Here is a 22467-nt window from a genome sequence, read left to right on the forward strand (position 1 = left end):
ATGTGCACTACCATATAAAACAAATGGAATGTATTTTCACAATGAACTTTCTGTTAGTTTTATGGTGGTTCAGAAGTTGCGTAAAAGGCAGCATGGGAACACTGGAGGACAGTGAGTTTTCTTCTTTCTGGATCTCGTCCAGTGAACTGTGTCACTGCTGCATACCAGAGATTCCGAACGCTTCCTCCTCCTTGTTACTTCCACAAAAGAGGGAGCGGGATAATCACAGTTGAACTGCTAAAGCACTTGAGCAGGAAGACCTCCGCAGCTCAGAACATCTGTGTCCATAAAAACAGGACGGAAGTGATGTCTTTACCACACAAGAACTCTTTTATAGCGCGGAGAATGAAGCCAGAAAAAGCATTGACCTCAAACAGATCCGCAGCCCATTCAGTGCCGTTGGCCTCGCATTTTGGGGTTAAGCTGTTCTGATTAGACAAAAGTTTGGTATGGATCGGCGTGACATTTACTTGATGTTTGTAGCTAGCAATGGAGCTTGGGTGTTTCCATTTGAGAAATCCATCTAAAATAGTCATTGTACAATTTATCAGACTCTTTCATACCTGACAGAGCTTGAGTATTTTGTGTTGACTTCTGTTTTGGTTGGTTCATATTCCTTCTCTTTTGCTCTGAGAAATTTTGCATGTGTACAAGACATGCATGATACACCACTATGACCAGAAATCGTTATTTCATCCATGAGAAATCAATCCAAAGTTTCAGTTCTCACTGTACAATGATTAATCAGACTCTTTCATACCTGATAGGGCTTATATATTTTGTGTTGACTTTTGTTTTAGTTCATATTACTTCCCTTTTGCTAAGAGCAAATGCTTGATATTGCATGTATGTGAAAAATGCGTGATAAACCACAAAACTTTCCCCTACTATTAGGACCAAAAATATATATCTGTGAGAAATCAGTCCAAAGGTCCCGTTCTCACTGTGCAACAGTTTATCAGTGTTTCATTTGTGAGTATTTTATACAGTAGGGTTTTGTTTTAGTTCCCTTTCGGTCAGAGAATTGATGGATTTTGCATGTTTAAAAACATGCATGACAACCACAACACTTTCACCACTATTATGACTAAAAAGAAGCAAAACCAAAAAAATGCCAAAGTACATGGCATCCGGTTTGTGTTCTTTTTTTAGACTGTGGTAAAATAAAAGAGTCTGATTGGAGTATCTCTCACTTAAATGGTTTTCTTAAAGCTTTAATGTTACATTGCCATTGACAGTCTTTGGTGTTAATTTCTAGATCCATGAAATCTCAACAAATTTATTCAAATCGATTCAAAAATATCTTTATTGTATCCATGAGAACCAAAAAAATGTGAATGCAAAAGCAGATGGCTTTTGGTGAAATCAAAGATTTCAGTGAAAAAAAATCACTCAAGGAATTTTCTTAAAATAACATTTAATATTACAGTCTGTGCAGTTGCATTGATGGTCTCAGGTTTTAATTTCTAAATCTGTGAAATATCAACAAATCTTTTCAAATTTTGCAATCTGTTTCCAAAAGTAATACTTTTTTCCAATATATCAAGTTTGCCTTTTGCAACTTGACTGTAGTAGGCTACTTATAGGCTTCTGTAGACTTTATTTTGAATTAGAATTGTACATTCACAGCAGCCGTATTACATCACTTTCATCAAAAATAATCTTTCGGTATTGCATCAGTTTTATTTAAACTTCTGATTTAGAGTTTAAATTGTTGTCAGGACTGGAGAGAAAGACTTAAGTGGATGATTTTAGGCTTTTTCTGGTGGTCATCCCTTCAGGAAATGGTTATTATTATCAGTTCCTCATACAGTTGCAGTTTGGTTCTTGTGGGTGGAAAGGCAACAAGTCCGTGGGACAAGTGAAAACTGGACGTTCCTATGATATTCACAGCATTGGAATATCGTGTAAAATAAAAGAGTATATTTTTCTCAACAAATCTGTTTAAAATGTGCAGATAAGATATATCCAACAATGATGTGTAAAGAAGAGAAAAGGTTTTACCTGTAATGTGAAATACTGAGAATATTTTGATTTCGTAACACACAAGTCCTTGAGGCATATTTGTTTTGAGAAATAGGACGTAAGTCTCTAGCTCAAATGGTGTAGCGTTTTGCAAATTTCAACCCATCCCAAAATGACATAAAATGCAGTTAGGCTCTTTGTGCGTGCAAATTAGAATGAGTTTTTACCATGTGAACAATGACTGATCTTCTTGAAGTTGTTGCAGATCTACCAATGTTCATGTCTATAATACAATCAGGATTCACCTGCATTGAGATAAAACGAATGGCTTTAGGTCTGTTGCATATCAAGCTCATCTAAGAACAAAGCTTTAACAAAGGGTTCAGCACATAGAAATGTTCAGCGCTCACCCCTCGGCATCCCGTGCCGCATTCGCTTCCTTTAGATTCCCGAAGCGTCCTCTCCGTCAGCCGTGCTCCTAGGTCAGAGCTTCCGGCCCCTGTGGACCCACTTTATGCTGACAACTGCTTTCTGAAGAAGAAGAGACTGCACTGCAGATATGGATCACAGCGCTGCCAGATACTCATCCTCACTCTGACAAACATGAGCAGTGTAGCATTAGAGCGGAGGAGGTTCAGGAAACAGATCAATTCATTGATTCATCTCTCCTTAAATGATTCTCGTTTGAGCCTCAAAAATTCTGAATTGGTTTCAGTCATAAAATTAGTCATTATTTGTGGTTATTGAAAATATTGTGATCCTTTTAAAATGTAAGGAAATGTTTAATAAATTCAGGCATGAATTTTCATTTAATTCTGAGCACTGTTACTGGTGAAGAGTCATCTGCTTTCTGGATTAGTAGTCTGTTTTTTTCTGTCCAGTGTACTTACTTATGGCTTCTTTTACCACTGTTTACTTTTTGCTTCCCTGTTTGCTTTGACCTTGTTCCACTCTGACCACAGTTTGTTTTGTGTCCTTCCCCCCAGCCTCCTGTTGGCCCCGCCTCCCACCCAATGGCTCCGCCCAGTCCTGGAACCAATAGCAGCACCAATCACAGCAGCAGCAGCAGCACAGCCGGCTGGGAGCATCTCAGCAAAACGAACCTCTACATTCGTGGTTTACCACCAACCACCACCGACCATGACCTAGTTAAGCTCTGCCAGCCGTGAGTACCTCCTTATATTGGCCAAATTTTAAGATACTGTCAGAAGGGCTCGCTTAAGAGTCACGAAATATATAAATAAATTAAAGGAACAGTTCACCCCAAAAAAAAATATAATAATAATAATTGCTGAAAATGTCCTCACTCTCAGGCCATCCAAGATGTAGATGAGTTTGTTTCTTCATCAGATTTGGAGAAATGTAGCATTGCATCACTTGCTTACCAATGGATGCTCTGCAGTGAATGGGTGCCGTCATAACGAGAGTCCAAACAGCTGATAAAAACATCACAATGATCAACACCACACACACGCCATAAGCAATGGTTTAAAGTTAAAAACATGCAGGTTTTCACTTATGGAATTTTTTGAATTGCTTGTAGATTATTATGATGTTTTTATAAGCTGTTTGGACTCTCATTCTGACGGCACCCATTCACTGCAGAGGATCCATTGGTGAGCAAGTGATATAACTATACATTTCTCCAAATCTGTTCTGATGAAGAAACAAACTCATTTTAATCTTGGCTGACCTGAGGGTGAGTACATTTTCAGGAATTTTTCATTTTAGTGAACTATCCCTTTAAGAAACCCCGCTCTGAGAGGTGTTGATGAAGAGTGTGGCCTCCGGCGTCCCGGGTTTGTCCGGATGTGTCTCATTAAGCCCGGTTTCACTGCGAGATGACGGCTCTTCGAAATGGAGATCGATTACTGTGGCCGTTGGATCAACAATCCAATCGTTGCTTACAGGGTCATCGTTGTAGTGGATTCTCAGTTCTTTCTGAAACAATGTGCAATGAATGCTTTAACATGTGGTTGAACGGCTCTGAGGTCAGTCTATCGATCAGAGAGTGACTGTTCAGAAATGGAGGCACATTATTGAGTGTAATTGCTTTGCTTGAGATCTGAGGACTGTTTCTCGCTCAATGCAAGTTCAGCATTTTTGTTTTTTTAAAAGGAAAAATTTGTGGTTCCAGTAAAGTAGTATAAACAATATAAGTCTATGGAGCAACACTTCCATTGTAAAAGCAGAAATCTGGAATCTTGTGTTTGATTTTGTATTAATTTTTATAAAATCTGATAATATACTGTGTATTATTGTTTACATTTTGCAATAATACAAGCAATCAGGCAGTTGTATCCAAGTATATCCAACTTTAAAAGCAGTAGTGAATTATTCAGTGACACCTGTTTATTATTGGAGCTGTAAACTTGTAAATTATCTTTATGAAGTGGGACAGTTTTCTAGGTTGATGTTCTCTTAATTATTGGTGTAATTCTTCAAGTTTGTACTCTCTTGTATTAAAGTGCCCGGCAATGGCTATGTGCTATTGATGTTAAAATTACAAGATTGGATAAAACTTTACACATTTTCATTGATTATTTCACAATAGTCTCATGTTAACATGTATAAAGTCTTATATCTACTTTTGAAACTGTGTATTTTCTCAGAATGCATGATACTGTATATCCAAATGATATTGGTTATCAGCTAATATAAAAGATTATTTTTTTAAAACAGTCTATATTTTACATATATTGCCCAATATTTAACTGTGCATGTTAATTTCTCCTACTTTTATATTTCGATTACTTTCTAATGCTAATTACTTTCTAAGTAAAAATAGTTTAATATTAAAATGTAATTACAATAATTATTCAAATAAACTTTTAAATGTAATCTTTAGCAAATCTAAAAAATAATAATCATCCATAAATTCACTTGTAGCATCTAAACAATTCATTTTCAATGTTTTTATTTTTTATTTATGAACATTTATAAATGTATTTATTAATAAAATTTTAATAAGGGCCATTGATTTATTATAGGCCATCAGATAATGGGTTATTGGTTATCATTTAACATGAAAGATTATTTTTAAAATGTATCGTTTTCGGTCTATATTTTAATCGTGCATGCTAATTTCTCCCACTTTTATATTTAGATTACTATAGCCATCATCTGACACTCACTTAAAGCAAATCTTTAAAAATACAGTTTAATTTAAAAACTTATTAGTTAAATTATCAGCCATAATTTGAGTATCAGTGCATCCTGTAGTATTTTTGAGCTCTTCTGTAAGTGCATTAATGCTGTTTTATAAACTAAAGGATTATGTGACAAATAATTATGCCACAAATGCTGCTTACAGTCCTTCACGTTGACTGAACCTGAATCAGTTGGCACATGCAGGATTTTATAGGAGTATCTGGGGCGGTGTTGGATAAAGAACGCACCACTGGCCGCTCTTTGGTCTTAGTATTGTAATTTCACTCAGCCTGGCACTGCGGCTCAATGAACTCTCATATTTCGGTCATTGTGTGTCAAGGGCTGCAGGATGACTTTCCCCTCTAAGAGGTCTGGGATTAATGCCATCAATAAAATATGAGACATATGCTGTGTCGCTTTGAGTCTATTGGATGATTTGAAGTGATTTTCGAGCAGAATCACAGGACCGGTCCTCAGAGGACTCCTGTGAGTAGATTGACAGATAGACCATACTGCACTGCTGCAGACAGAAATGACACTTAAGAGCAGAACAATCCAATGTGAGAAAGAACATGGTGCTGTGAGTCTGAGTTAGGGTGGATGTGATGACAAAACGCTATGAGTAACTGTGTATCACAGTAGCTAGTCATGTTTGCTGAATGTTTAATGCAAAAATCTTGTATAAATATTAATTAAAAAATAAAATTAATAAATTCAATTGACTATCCTACAAAGTCATTTGTGAATTATTCAGGGGAAAAAAAGATTAAATATTCATTATATATTAAATAATAAAATAATATCTAAGTTTAAAAAAAAAGTTGACTTATTCCAAAGTGACTTATATGATGCATTTAACATCAAATAATCTAAATGAAGCCTTTTAAAAGACAAGTATTCTCTGTTTTTCATGTTTGTGGTGTGCGCCAGAAAGATGCTCAAGGATCACATTCAGAAGCAGAAACATACACAAGCAGCACATTCTGTTGTTCTCTTTACTTTTCAAAAGCATGACATTTTATAGTTATTTTGAACGTAACATTACAAAAATAAAAATATACATTTCTAGTGCTTTCAAACGATTAATTGCATTTAAAATAAAAGTGTGTACTGTGTATATTTATTATGTATATATAAATACACACATACAGTATATATTTTGAAAATATTTACATGTATATATTTATATTAATATAATTTATATTATATATAAATATATTTAATATAAAAACAACATTTTTCTTAAATATATACATGCATGGGTGTGTATTTATATATACACAATAAATATACACAGTACACACAGATATACTGTGTAAATAAAAACTTATATTAAACATATACTATTTATACAAAAACGTTTATTTTGGATGCGATTAATCGCGATTAATCGTTTAACAGCACTACATTTTACCATATGACTTTAAATGACAGAATATTAAGTTATTTTCCCTTCGATGGGAAAAACAAGTGAACATTAATTAGTACTCAATATTAATTTAAACTGCATATTTAAACTGCTTTAATTATGACTGCTGCTTATTTTCTGTGCACTTTAATACTGATCTGCACTTGACTGTAGTCGCGTCTTTCTGCTTATTGAGTTTATTTAACCCATTGCAATTAAACTGTGTGAACTGTGACAACTAGCCTTAATTTTGTTTCAAAGGCTTATTACTTAATTAACAGAAAAAATCCTGCTCGTACTTGCCAATTTAACGGCAGAGAATGGTGACTTTGGTTTTTTTCTTTTGCATATCTGTCGTAAAATAATCCTATGCATCTCGTGGCATATATTCCAAGCATTCTGAAGGTGGGTTTGGTGAGAAACAACGAAATTGCAAATTATTATATTTTATTAAAATCTTGCATTGCAAGCTCACGCTGTGCACAAGTGCATATCCTTTTGAGATATCAATAATAATCAATTTTAATAAACACAAGACTACACTATAAAACTCCTAACAGTAGGCTACATCTGTTGTTCTCCACGGTTGTCAGTCAGAATGACAGTTCTTGCGTGAACATTATAGGCCTATATATATACCCAAGCCAATTTATTATTCTTTCCTTTTTGTCTTAGTGTTTAAAATGTTTATTTTGAAACGAATTAATTAATTACTTAAACAAACAAACAGACTTACTGAGTGAGCAGCAAATACACACATTTCAGATCCCAGACTGTATGTCTTGTGGTGTTCACAGATTTTTCCTCAAAGGAACTGAATCGGCGTCTTTAATTAGAAAGCTGCAGTGGTGTAAAGAGAAGGGCTCGGTTGATATATGGCTATGAGGCTCTGGATTAGTGCTGGGCTTTGCATCGGCGATTCAGTGGTGTGATCATCTAACCCTTCGCTGTATTTAACTTAATCTCATCCTGATGCCTAAAGCGATTTGTCCTTTGACCTTTCAGATGTAACCTTTTCCAGATCACTTCCATGGGAACGATATGAGGTCAGAGGTATCAGTGTCATACCATAAGCTTATGGAGACTCAAATAACATGCTGGATCATGAAACATCAGATCAGTGTGTTGAGTTGATCCTCCATTCATTGGCTTTAGACGACTGTTGACATGATTCTGTGCAGCTGAAGTAACTTAAAAAATAAATGTGTAAAATAAATACTTATACTTTAGATGACAGAGTATTTTTCACAAATAAATAAATATTTAATAAAAATATAATTAAAAAGGAAGTAAACAGTGTAACCAACAGGGCATTCAGTATTCTGGGAAGTTTGGGATTTTTCAAATAAAGCCAGGGTAACACTCATTTTACATTCAGCACACAGAGAAAATTACATAAATATGACAGTGAACAAATGCATAAAGTGCAGCATAATTTGAAATCATGAGTTTAAAGTTTAAAGCATTCAGTTCACACGGACCGACCGTCACACAGAGAACACACGATCATGCTGGATGAAAATGCACACTTCACAAGATCCAACAGCTGGATTCAATTAAGGTTTGTGCAATTAAATGTTCATTAGTCATTCAAATATTTGTTTAAACAATATAAATGCGTATTTGCTTAATGCTGACTGCAAATGAGAAAGTATTATAATGTTTGCCTTTCTATTACTAATAATATAAAAGCAATCGTTATAATACTCTCTGTATATATCGGCATTGGCAATATATCAGTGGACCACTAATTAAAATGTATTAAATAGTATAAAATTTAGTTAAACCATTAAAATGGAATCCAGAAAAAATTTAGTCGAGAACACAGAAATTAACCAGAAATAAAACAGAATTTGAGAAAAAATAAAATGTATGTCATGGGGCCCTAAAAATGTGTTAATAATTTTTGTTAAATACATTTTTGTTAACTCATAAAAGTTTCATGATTTCAGTCACTTAGACATCCTTTTTGGTGAATATTTTTTTTTTTTACCATTAAAACAGAATCCAAAATTTAAATGGAAAAAAAAAGGAATCCAGCCAATGTACTTATATAGGAAAATATAATAAATACATAAATTATTTAGACATAATAAATAGTATACTAAATGTTATATATAATACAATGTCACATAAAATGTATTTCTATCTATCTGTCTGTCTATCCTTTTATATTTATAGATAGGTAGGTAAAGTAGATAGATTTTTCTCTTGGTGCTTTTGTTAGCACCATATAGGTTTATTCTATAGCACTGTAGGTTTTAACACCTCAGAAGTTGCCAAAATCAAGATTCAGAAGGGCCGATGCATTTCTTTGCACATGATGCTATATATGCTGAATATGTATGTTTTGGCAGCCTAGAAACTGGTATCATAAAACACACACAATGTGAAGATGATCTTTTACTGGAATCAGTCCAGTCTGCTTTATGTTGCTGGGGATTTTCTTGGGAATCTTTGGATATTATCTTAATGACTGTCCTCTAAAGCCAAAGTGCATAGAAAATGTTTATTTTGTCATATTCAGCTTCTTTGTATTTTTAAAAAGCATGCTGGGATGTAAAATTATTTTTGATTTTCATTTTATCCTGGATGTTATTGAAGATATAGCAAAAAAGCATGAGAAGTATGCTTCTGAATTGTTGCTGAGACGATTTTACTCTCCAAAAAAAAAACTTATTAATGCAAATCAGAGGATGTGGCTTTCACGACACTTTCACCTTTGCATATACCCAGAGTAGAGCAGATTAAAGAGCCTGTCCCTTAAGTAAACACTGTCCAGCTGGAAATGAACCAAAATCAGGGAGGAAAAATTCCTCAAACATTTTCAAGGGTCGCTTTACACTCTGTCTATCCAGACATGGTGCAATAATGAGACAAGATAAAGATGAACTCTTCCTGGTTCATCTGTGTTTTTGTCTTGTCCCATCCATAGTCTGGTTATTTTCCTGGCTGCTTTGTTTCCACTTCTGCAGCATCATGAGATCTGAAAGAGATGTGATAGATAATGATGTTTAAGGTGGATATGGATAGAGCCAGGTCAGTTTGAAATCAAACAGGAATAACATTTTTGGAAGTACAAATTTTTTGAAAGTACAAATGCATCCTCATCTCTAAAAATCGCATTAGCGAAGGATGCTGTAGCCAAACTTTTCTCAGGTTGTGTTCATGATGGAGGGTCACTTTTTGGACTGTTACACATCTTTGCAATGCAAGATTTAAATAATTGATTTTTTAGTGAAATGTTATTTTGGTTATGATGTTATTTCCATCTAGAAGAAGAGACAAATGATTACTTCTATATATATATGTAATATATTTAAATATATATTATATATGTGTGTGTGTGTGTGTGTGTGTGTGTGTATGTATAAATTTAAATGTGTGTGTGTATATACACTATTTTAGCTCAAAATGTTTTAATAATAATAATTTAAATCCATATGGCAATTCACATTAACCAAAAAAAGCTTTTATATTTGCAAATTCGCAAGCTCATGAACTAAACTAAATTTAGTGAATGCATTACTTTTGAGACTATCTGAGCTCAACACTTAAAAAAAAATCCTCATGCAGTGTTTGTGAATGACCTAAAATTAAATTTTTATTGTGAATCTATATTGTTTATTTTACATACCAGTACTGGTATGGTCACCGTACATTGTGCATTTCTTGTTAATCTCAACATATGTTTATATGACCAATATGAAGACTGTATTCACAGAGCAGAACGGGCTGCTGATGTTTGCTTGAGCCGAGTAATGAAACACAGCCCTGAGCTCTTACTACAGAGATCAATACGCTTCTGGTGAAGGGAAACTGGAGCTCTATAATGGGATCAAGACTGGGGTTGAAAAGGCAGGTGAAACACCAGTCACATTGTTCCTCCTCTCAGGAACGACATTTTATCCGTGTCTCGTTCTCTTCTCTACCGTCTGGCCGCTGCAATTCAATTGTAATAGATTTTCAGCGGAAGCTAATGGAGAGGCAGCCTATTAGGATGGGTTTTTCCTCCTGATGGCCTTGTCATTTTCCGGTAAACCGGGCGATGAAGCACATAAAAAGGCCCATAAACGCTGTTGTGCTGTCTCTCTGGACAGCGAGATTAATGAATGACATTTGTCAACTTTTCATAACGTGTTCGCTCTGTTACAAAACCCAGTGCGCTGCCTACATAAAAAAAGATGAGTACTTTAGTTCATTTCCAATGCAGCATCACTTATATTCTTTGTTTAGAATGGATTAAAAATTTATTTATTCAGTATTTGTGTATACTGTATATTTTTGTGATTATAGAGCGCAAAAGTCAGCTTCTGGAAGTAAAAATCCCATTCATTTTCTCCACAGGAGAATTGATTTTGAACAGTATCTTATAAATCATTAAGACAGACCTACCGTGAGCTATGAGGATGTTAATCGATGGTATATGCATTTGTTCAGATGCTTTATTTCAGCTTATTTTTAAAACAATGGTTTAACATCATAAAAACTACATTACCCATGATTCTACAGACAAATCGTCACGGAAACAAGCAAATCACACCAAAAAGAACTTCTTTAATATTTTTGTGTTTGTGTTTATCTTTTTCAAATAAACAAAATTTGACATCTTTACGTCACTAGTTATATATTTAGCTGTTTTGTTTCAGTTATGTTATTCGCAGTGCTGCATGGGATTGTAGTTCTTTCCCCCACTTAAACTGTTAAGTACATATATGAACACACTTAAACTGTTGTTTAATGTTTAGACAAAGATAAACATGTACTATAGTACTATTTAGTTAGTTATGCAACTTTTTATTTATATGTCAAATGAAAATAACAGTGTAGTTAAAGATAAACATTTAGCAAAACATTTATGGTATAATTTCAATTATTTAAAGTTTTATAAACTTGTAAATAATTGTAAAAATGATAATACGCTGTTAAAGAGAAACTTTTGTAAAACATTATTATTAATTTCCTTTATAAATTTGTAAAATAATATAATATTAAGAGAATAAGATAAACATATATAAAATAATGTATTTATATTATAATATAATTTTTTTTAGGTATATATATATATATATATATATATATATATATATATATATATATGGAGTGAATGATGTTTATAGTGGTTATCAAATAGTTCACAGATTTGTGCCTTTGTCTTTCTCTCCAATTTTCAAGCACTTTTTTTGCTTCAGATCAAAGTTTGTAATTTTGTAAATCTCCTCACGGCTGGTTGGTTTGGATCACGGCTTGCTTTTTTAAAAGCCCAATGGGAAAAATGCATTGACATTGAAAAGCAGTGAATTACTTTCTATTTTTGCCACTGAAAGCCTTCAAGCTTTTGATTGAAGCATGGCTTCCATAAGCGGCTCAGGAGGAGGACGAGGAAGGTGCTCATAATTGATTAATATTAGGTCAATTGGTGCAAACCCTTCATCCCACTGAAGAATCAGGGTCACCGCGGCACAAGAGTCATCTGCTGTAATTGGATTTCAAATCTCATGAAGTCTTTCCTATTTGGTTATTAACTAAAAGCACTTAATGACCCTTTTTTTCTCGTCATCGGTGACTCGTGAGGTTGTATCGGTGCCCGTGCTGTGAGGTCAAAGGTCATGTTTTTACTCACGTGTGCCTTACAGCATTCCAGTGCAGTTTTTATAACCTCCTCATAAATCAATCACATTTCCCCCAAGGACTCCTTCGCCCGCTCTGTTCTCCTCCAGAGACGACGCCTCTTGCAGCACTCCTTTCTGTCTTAGAAGTGTACAGAATATACCAGAATACAACGAAGCATTGTGAAAGATTCACTCCTTTTCAGTGTTTTAGGCAAAAAGTGTTAAACCATCTTCTTGGTTTAAATATTGTTGCAGGTATTTTGTATGTTCACTTAGCAACTGTAATACAGAAATGCATTCAAACTAGTGACATATTAAATATATTCACAATATATTTAGCAAATTTAAGCAGTTTTGTGAATGATTTAATTGTGCTGTTTCCATTCTTCAGTAATTGTATGCAAGTACATATCAATATTTTTTATTTGATATGCTATTATAGTGTCAATATAATAGTAATATTATTTTATAATTTAATATAATATATAATATTAAAATTTTCTGTTTTCAATTGAATCTGAATGTTTTTGTATTTTTTATTTTTGTCCATTTTTGTATTTTTTTAAGTAAGTCTGTATAGTTTTTAGCAAGTTTTGTTTTTTTGTTTTTAATTAATTATTGTATTTATAATTATATATAAATATATTTATTTATTTTTAACTAGCTGAAATTTAAATGTATTTTTTTTTTTTTAATTTAATATAATGTTTATTTTCTTTCAAGTCATGAAATAGTTTTTAATGGTTTTAGTTTTAGTTAGATAATAACCGTGGTACATATAGGTTGCATTTAAATTGAGCCATTTATATCTGTGTGTTTCAAAATTCTTAACTCATCTCTGTTTGTTCTTGTTATAGATATGGAAAAATCGTATCAACCAAGGCCATCTTAGACAAAACCACAAACAAATGCAAAGGTATGTACATGTTCTGATTTCTGTGGCTCAGAATCTGTGCAGTTTAGTGTTTTGAGAGCTGCTTAATTCAGTAAATTCAGAATCATCATATTGTATGGATGTGTGCACATCAACATTTAATTAAAACAGATCCTGAAAATGGTTCTTATGACTGAGATAATGAAAGAACGCAGCTGTTTATGCAGTAAAGTGCCAGGTCTAAATCCTGCTCATTTTCTTCATGGAGAAACCCATTTTAAATGCTAACAGAAAAACATTGTACTGTATGTAATAAAAATAATGTGCCTGTTATCTATACATGTCATTCCTTGTAGAAAAATACAAAAACTTCTTAAATTTAGTATAGGAAAAAAATGAATTGGAAGAAATACTTTAGAACCAACGCTTCTGAAAAACTGGACATTCAGTAGCATTTCAATATAGTGCACATTCAGGCTTTATTCATTTTCATAAATCTCATCATTCTTCAAACATGCAACCTTTATATTACATATTTTGTCAGTCATAAATGTATGGATCAGCTAATGGTGTATTAACATTGCATAGAAGTGATTTTTGACTGGGTTGCATCTTATACTGTAATTTCGAGCAACCAAAACGTGCTTTATCTGGTCCTCCGCTTGTGTTTAGTGCTTTTCATCAGAGTCACGTCATGATTCACAACCTTGGCATTGTATATATGGGTAGATCTGAAAAGTTCAGCCTTTTGATAATCTTCAATGTATCTCAAAATTTATTTATTTCCTCTGACATACCTTAAAAGTGTGATATATATCAGAAAAACCATCATTTCAGCCAAGGTGTAGGTTTGAATTTGGCATTGGTGAAATAAGACAAAAAAGTATGATGTGGTTACATACACGTATTGTTGGATCAGAATTATCGCTTGGGACAATTTAGTAAATGTTAGAATTGTGAGATTTAAACTCAGAATTATGAGAATAAAAGTCAGAATTGTGGGTAACAATTTTGAGACAAAAAGTCAAAATGACCTTTTTTATGTTTTTATCATGTGGCAGAAACAGGCTTCTACTGTGTATACTGCCACCAGAAGCATTGCAATATATGATATAAGTGCATGCAAATACGAGTTTCTCATCTGTCAGCACACTTATGTGTTGTGTGAGTGTTTATGCATGCATTGGTGTGTGTGTGTGTGTATGTGTGTGTGTGTGTGTGTGTGTGTGTGTGTGTGTGTGTGTGTGTGTGTGTGTGTGTGTGTGTGTGTGTGTGTGTGTGTGTGTGTGTGTGTGTGTGTGTGTGTGTGACACTGGACCACAAAAGCAGTCTTAAGTCTCTGGGGTATATTTGTAGCAATAGCCAAAAATACATTGTATGGGTCAAAATAGGTTTTTCTTTTATGGCAAACATCATTAGAATATTAAAAATCATTAGATCATGTTCCATGAAGATATTTTGTAAATTTCCTGCCATAAATATATTAAAACTTAATTTTTGATCAGTAATATGCATTGCTAAAAACTTCATTTGGACAACTTAAAAGGTGATTTTCTCAATATTTAGATTTTTTTTTTTTTTTGCACCCTCAGATTCCAGATTTTCAAATAGTTGTATCTCGGACAAATACTGTCCTACCTAATTAGCTTATTTATTCAGCTTTCAGACGATTTATAAATCTCAGTTTTGAAAAATTGTCACTTAAGACTGGTTTTGTGGTCCAGGTTCACATATATGGTTTATGAGGACACAAATGTGTATAATGGCATGGGTACTACAACGTAAACATGGTTTATAAGGACACTTCCTGTGTCCCCGTAAAACAAAAGGCTTAAAAAACATACAAAACGGTGTTTTATGAAATTAAAAAATTGCCAGTAGTTTTCTGTAAGGGGTAGGTTTAGGTGTAGGGTGATAGAAAATACAGTTCGTACAGTATAAAACCATTACGCCTATGGAGAATCCCAGTAAACCACAAAGGCAAGTGTGTGTGTGTGCTTGCACGCCCTGCTTTGTGTCATTGTGCAGCTATGCTGGCGTGGGTGTATCAGGAAACAGATACCCAGTCAGTCTGTCGCTGCTTCCCAGACCCCTCGCTGTTATTCCTGTCCTGGCCTCGCTGTCTTGACAGAGGCCTCTGGGGTTTGTTCCAGGCCACTGTAGTCCAGGATCTGGCTCCGTTCCTGGTTTTGGCACCTCGGGGGCACGACTGCCTCGGAGCTTGTGGCTTAGTCACAGCGCTGTGGATTATTTATGTGCTGAGTAATTTCACTCGGGCCTGAGGAGGAGGAGGAGGGTGTTGATGGAGCGGCTTCAGTCCGGCCCCCCTCAACCCTGATGGAAAATATTAACCCAGAGTATCATGCACGAATGCAAATGATCTAAAAGTGACTGAACGACCGACCCAACCCATAGTTTAACCAGCAGAGCCTGACTTTCACTTTCACATCAAACTGCTCAAGCTTGTATAGTTACGTGATTTTGCTGGAAACGAAAAATAAGCTTTTTGTTTGATTAATGATTCTAGTTTAGACTAGATTTACAGTTAGGCTGGTTAATAATAGTCAGAAAAGTGTCATTTTTGAACAGTTTATTGAACAAAATATATTAAAAGAAAGTTTGCATGTGCATTTGTTAAGTATCATATTTGATCCATTTGGCTTTTATGGCTCATATAGGATGATACAGTGAGAATATGGAGAGAGAAAAACAGCTCAGTTTTAATTAGGCCCAAAATTTCACTCCGATTATGTCTTAATAAGTTGATATTTAAATGCTAAGTTTTATGATCATAACATTTAATGCAATGCAATACAATGATGATTGAGAGATGAGTCCTCAAAAGACTCAAATCTGAACATGATTTTTCTAAAAAAAAAAAAAACAATGATGGATAATCAAATAAAAAATTGCTTCAGTCCAGTAAGTGTTCATCTTGAAATATTAATAACAAAATAAAAGTTATTTTTGCATTTACTTGATAAAAATCAGGGAAGATTTCACAGCGAAAAGACACTGAAGGTGGGCATTTGATGCTTAGAGTCTTGCATTTTCATTTTCTACTAAATTGTGTGCTTTTCTGTAAATCACATCATTTCTTGTTACACGAAGTTCCTTTTTGAAAGGAAGATTGTGTGCAATGTTTTTCAGCAAAGTTGATCATTTAAAGGCCAAAGAAATTCATTATACAATAGGCTTTATAGAGTTAACTTTACATGGATCAGTTCAAAGTGTTCATTTCAGTGAATCAATTTAAAACTGGTTTTAATGAATCACTCAACAGTGCTTACAGTAGACTCTCCATTTTTCATCTATTAAAATGTCTTCGTAAAAAAAGGTGTAGGAATATGTTCTTTATCTGTCTGTGTTGGTATATTGGAAAATATAAATGTATTTTATATTTGGTTGAAATGTTGGTTCCTCTTTTTATAAAAGCACTCTTTCTTGTAATTTCAGAGCAGATCCATATACAGTATATTAGCAAAAGACTATCGTTATTACTTGTCCAGGTGGATCATAGCTGCGTTTAGTGAGGGTGTCTTCATCTCGTGTATTTGAGCTATTAGTCAGGATGTTGTGCGTTTGTGGTTTGACCTGTTGGCTGATTAAATATAGAAGCAGAGGAGTGTGAAGGGTGGAGCTGAACTTAAGGACTTATCTTGGATCGGCTTTCTCGTGTCCTTTTAATTGTTCTCATTAGAGGAAGCAAACACTGATAGTGCAGTGCTTCTCTTGATATATGACTCACACTTACTCAGATAAGATGTTCTCTACATGCAGAGCTTTGCTTCCTCCTGCCCAGAAAGTGTCTTTACCCAATACACACTTTGTATTTGCAACACTCTCACGGGAGGCTCTGTGTCTGCTGGTGATTTGTGTATCAAAAAAACATCAGTGCTGTACACATTAGATGATGTCATTTAGGATCCTTAGAGTCTTGCATTTTCATTTTCTACTAAATTGTGTGCTTTTCTGTAAATCACATCATTTCTTGTTACACAAGTTCCTTTGTGTTTACAGTAACTGAGTTTCAGTTTTCATTAACCCTTTTCAAAACATTTTGCATGGATAAATGTGATCTAAATCATATTATGTTTGTTGCAGCATTACACAAAAGTTTTACACAAAATACTCAGTTTATGGGTGTATTTGTCACATTATTAATTTATCCTACACTCAAAAGTATCTTATAATGGAAGATAAAATAAATAGTACTTAAACTGTTAACATATCACTTGAGATGGGACTAACTTTATTTTATTTTATTTTATTTTATTTTATTTTATTTTATTTTATTTTATTTTATTTTATTTTATTTTATTTTATTTTATTTTATTTTATTTTGTCTTGTCTTGTCTTGTTCCACTGAGAAAAAAATATACAAAACAGAATATTTCATGAATATGTAAAGAATAATAATAATTATTATTATTATTATTATTATTATTATTATTATTATTATTATAAAATATATATTACATATGTATTGGTCCTAAAATGTGCTTCATTTTATTTATTTTTTACTTATTTCTTTAAAATAATAATAATAAATAAATAAAAATATCAATTAAAAATTATATATAAAATATCTATTGGTCCTAAAATGTGCTGTCTTTATTTTATTTTTCTATTATTATTATTATTATTATTATTATTATTTGAGGCTGAAAAATGATTTCACCCTTTTACTGTAGTAAAAGTACTAAAGTAGTTTTAAAGCAGTAGAAGTACCGTAGTTTGTTCATGTCAAAACTGTGTGTTGCCCTTCTCGGTTTATGTGTGCTGTGTATTTAAGCTGCTGTTGTGCTTGTCTTTCTCTCAGGCTATGGCTTTGTGGACTTTGACAGCCCTGCTGCTGCTCAGAAAGCCGTCAGCGCTCTGAAGACCAGCGGAGTTCAGGCTCAGATGGCAAAGGTAAGAACACACCTGTTCCTGCTGTCACCTGCAGCGAGATCCGTCTGACACGCTTCACTGAGTCATGTGACGTCAGCAGACTGTGATGTCAGAGGCAGATGCCTGAGAGTGTAAAGAGGACACACCCGTACAGGTGCAGCATCCAGACGAGCCGGCTGAATGACTGAAAGACAAACAGGAGCCAGTCAGGAACCTGTCCAGATCACATTTCACCACTAAAATCAACAGCAAACTAATTTAAAATAAATATTAAAAAGTTATATCTTCCATTAAGTAAATGTAGACTGCCTTCTAGATTATCAAGATTTTAAAAAATTGTTTGTATTTTGACAATGACTTTTCCATGTCAATTAAACACATTTTATACCAAATTCTTATTATTGCAATGCAATATATATTGTATAACCAAAATTCCTATAACCAAAAATATTTTATTACTGGGAATTATTAAAAAAAAAAAAAGTTAAATTTTTAATGTTAATAAAAATCTCTATTGCTAATAAAAAAAAATATTTAAAAAAATGAAAAATTTTGGTAGAATTTTCGATAAATTCTAATAAATAAATAAAATAATATAAATAAAATGCACTGAAAAGTAGTAAAAAATAATATCATAATGCATGATTATAATTTTTTATGGCACTACAATTTATATTAAAAATTATTTGTTCTATAAAGAAAATTGTGATCATTAAGATATTTTGCATTGTGACATTGACATTTTTCTGACAATAAAACACATTTTCAACCAAATTCTCATTTTTGTAATGCAGATTAAGTCAGTGATGCATTACATATATTGTTCAGCAGAGTTGTTAAAAATAAAAATAAAAAATGAAACATTTTATTACTGGATATTATTTAAAAAATATATATTTATTAAGCTCATTATTATTAATACTAGAAATCTTGTGAATAATGGTAAATAAATAAAAAAAACTTCTGAATTTGTTTTGGTAGGACTTGCTCTCAGTTGTAATGAAAATAATATCATAATGCACAATGCATAAGTGACCCTGGACCACAAAACCAGTCATAAGGGTCAATTTCTCGAAACTGAGATTTATACATCATCTGAAAGCTGAATAAATAAGCTTTTTCAAAATAAGTTTTGTTAGGATAAGACAATATTTGTCAGAGATAAAACTATTTGAAAATCTGGAATCTGAGAGTGCAAAAAAAAAATCTAAATATTGAGCAAATCACCTTTAAAGTTGTCCAAATTAAGTTCTTAGCAATGCATATTACTAATCAAAAATTAAGTTTTGATGTATTTACGGAAGGAAATTTACAAAATATCTTCATGGAACATGATCTTTACTTCGATAATTTTGACCCATACAATGTATTTTTGGCTATTGCTACAAATATACCCCAGAGACTTAAGACTGCTTTTGTGCTCCAGGGTCACATATATAAAAGACAGAGATGTTGCATTTGTGTTGAGTTGCAGTTGTGGGGTTTGCATTCCTGCGCTGAAGAAAAGGAAGTAAATAATTGGAGGTCGTCATGGTGACAGCTTGTCTGAAGCCCTGATGATCAGGCCTATAAAAGCCTCGGTCAGGGTGTGTCTCATCGCTCTCACCAGTTCACGTGAATCAGGGACTCTTAAATCTAGTGAGCTGCCTGCGTACACAGCATTTTAAGGTCCTCACGGCCTCTTGCTCCAGTTTTATTTCCAATTTAATTTATATTTTTGTTTGAGTTTTTGGTTGAAGAAATGCAAAGACAACTCATATTGACTTTAGAGTTTGAGGTTTAGGGTTATTGTTGATATAAAGTTAAATAAAACCAAAACCATAAAAAATATTTTTGTTACTTGAAATAAAATATATTTAAAAAAAAAAAAAAACATTCAGCTAGGTGCTAAGACAACATTTCTCATTTTTGTTTAGTTTAACTGGAAGTGCTAAAATAACTAAAATAAATACATTAATAAAAAAGACAAAAGCTAACACTAAAATATGTGAAAACATAAATATAAAATCTAAATAAAAAGTAAAATACATTTTAAAAATCACACTTTAAATATTAACAAAAGCTATAATAGTATACCAGTGTTACTGAAATAGCATTGCCCTGACTGTTCTAGGTCTTTTGTGACGGCTCACCAATAAATTTGCAAAGCATCAAAGCAGCAGAATTTGCATGCATGTTTATTTAAAGGGGAAGTGCATAATTAAAACAGAATTGCAGATTTCAAGTGGCACAGCTGGGTGGGACATGGAAATGTTAAACTGTATCAGCACTGGCAGGGTTTTTATGGCTGAAAATCACAGTTCAGTTGTATTTTTAAATAAGGCTTTTTCTTAAAGAAATAGTTCACCTAAAAAGTATAAGTTTTGTCTCTCTTCCTCCATGCACAGTGCATTAGAAATGGAGCTGCTCGGACGAGAGGCGTGCGTTTGTCATGCTCTCTTTCTGCCGCAGACACCTTGGCTTGTTGTCCTTGGATGTATCTTCCTTTCACCTTGTTTATGATATAAACAGATGGTTAGACATCAATATCTCAGACAGGAAGCCCCTGGAGTAACCTGGTGACATGGCACTGTGTCTGAACCCTGCACTCTGGCTTTGTTTGCAATGGAAAAACTGACTTATTTTTAAGTATGTACTTTATACTTCAAAATATGTATGTGACTCATAAAACATAATATGCAACAATAAGTGGTAACAGTTTATAATAAGGGTACATGAATAACCATGTACTAATGGCTAAATTAATACTTAATTCATCATATACTAATGATTACTGAAGTTGCTAACTAATCATGAACTAATAAAGAGCTATCCTTAACTACATCCAGAGTCAAAAGGATTCATGCATGAATAACGGCAGCCTAAACTACATGTTAGTACCTGTTTGATAGTTAATGCATTAATTAACATTCATGGGTAAACTAAATCAAACAGCCTCTTTAAGAGCAAACAAGAAATACTATGACTTTCTCACCCAAAAATAAATATTTGCTGAAAATGTCCTCACCCTCAGGCCATCCAAGATGTAGATGAGTTTGTTTCTTCATCAGATTTGGAGAAATGTAGCATTGCATCAGTGTGTCATCAATGGATGCTCTGCTGTGAATGGGTGCCGTCAGAATGAGAGTCTAAACAGCTGATAAAAACATCACAATAATCCACAGCACTCCAGTACATCAGTTAATGTCTTGAGAAGCCAAAAGATGCATGTTTGTGAGAAACAAATCCATCATTTAGCCATTTTTAAACTTTAAACTGATGTCCTCTATCCATATTATTGCTTTCTCTACTGAAGAAGTAATCTTGTCTAAATCAGGAGAGATATCTGCACAGATCAAGCACCATTTACAACAAAAACAGTCCAAAACATTTCTAAACAAATATGTGGGTGGTGATGTGAGAGACAACAGGAGATGGACTTTCACTGGAGGAAGCATTATTATGGACATATATACTCATATTTTAGCCAGAAACAACAGTTTGAAGTTAGAAAATGCCTTAATGATGAATTTGTTTTATACAAACACACAGCTTTTCACTTCACAGCATGTTAACTGATGTACTGGAGTGCTGTGGATTATTGTGATGTTTTTATCAGCTGTTTGGACTCTCATTCTGACGGCACCCATTCACTGCAGAGCATCCATTGATGACACACTGATGCAATGCTACATTCCTCCAAATCTGATGAAGAAACAAACTCATCTACATCTTAGAAGGGCTAAGAGAGAACGTTTAACACATATCAGCAATTTTTCATTTTTGGGTGAACTATTGCTTTAAAGATGTTGTCAAGCTGAGCACATTGTGTTTTCTCTTGTGTACTGCACATTTTTGCATAACAGGTCATCCAGATATTCTGTGCATATAGATAGATGCTGTGCACAGCATACATACTATATACTGCAGGAAGAGTAAGATTAGGATGCTGTTCTGAGCACAGTCTTCTTACTCTCACATATGCCCATGCATTCTCGTTCACACTTATATACTCTTCTTTTTTCTCCCAATTTCTCTCGTACCATCTGTGTCTGACACACACTTACTCCACACACATATTGTGTGCTTTTTCTGTCGAAGTCACATGGTTCGTGTTGAGTAAATTGTTAGCAGGTGACACACATGCAAGCCCACACAAAGATACCAATGTTTCCTGCACTGCTATTCTAGTTCATACTAGTCTAGTGGAATATCTTACACTTGATTTCTTTGAAGATTCAGTGATTTATATTGTGTTTTTGTGCTGGAAATTGGTATTTGGCATCTATTGCAATCAGCTGATAGGGATGTGCATGTGTGAGATTGATGTAAAGGGAAAAGCTCTGCTTTTCTCAGCATCTGTACACTGATATCAGCGTAAAGCTCTTAATGCCTGACCTGAGAGATGTAATTCAGCATTGCGTGCCTGAAGCGGCTCAGTGTCAGAACGTTCCAGCGCTGAGCTGATTTCCATGTGTGCACAGCCTCGCTCTGTCCGGTAATCTGAGGCCAGATGCACCAGCCCTGCATTACTTAACCTAGGTGTAGCATGTATATTGTTTTATTTAGTTAGTTTTTAGAGCACA

The 22467-nt window shown here is 33.8% G+C and overlaps 1 protein-coding gene across 3 annotated transcripts in view; it reads left to right on the forward strand.

Annotated features, from left to right (window-relative positions):
* Window positions 1–22467, forward strand: part of LOC109087065 (RNA-binding motif, single-stranded-interacting protein 1) — a 59479-nt gene that overhangs the window by 18495 nt on the left and 18517 nt on the right. For all 3 annotated transcript variants that reach the window (XM_042731892.1, XM_042731893.1, XM_042731894.1), the window contains exons 2-4: window positions 2952–3130; window positions 12993–13051; window positions 17832–17923. In XM_042731892.1, coding sequence (XP_042587826.1) covers window positions 2952–3130; window positions 12993–13051; window positions 17832–17923 — 330 coding nt within the window. The remainder of the gene's footprint in view (window positions 1–2951; window positions 3131–12992; window positions 13052–17831; window positions 17924–22467) is intronic.

This window comes from Cyprinus carpio, chromosome B9 (assembly GCF_018340385.1).
Source record: "Cyprinus carpio isolate SPL01 chromosome B9, ASM1834038v1, whole genome shotgun sequence".
Classification (NCBI taxonomy): domain Eukaryota; kingdom Metazoa; phylum Chordata; class Actinopteri; order Cypriniformes; family Cyprinidae; genus Cyprinus; species Cyprinus carpio.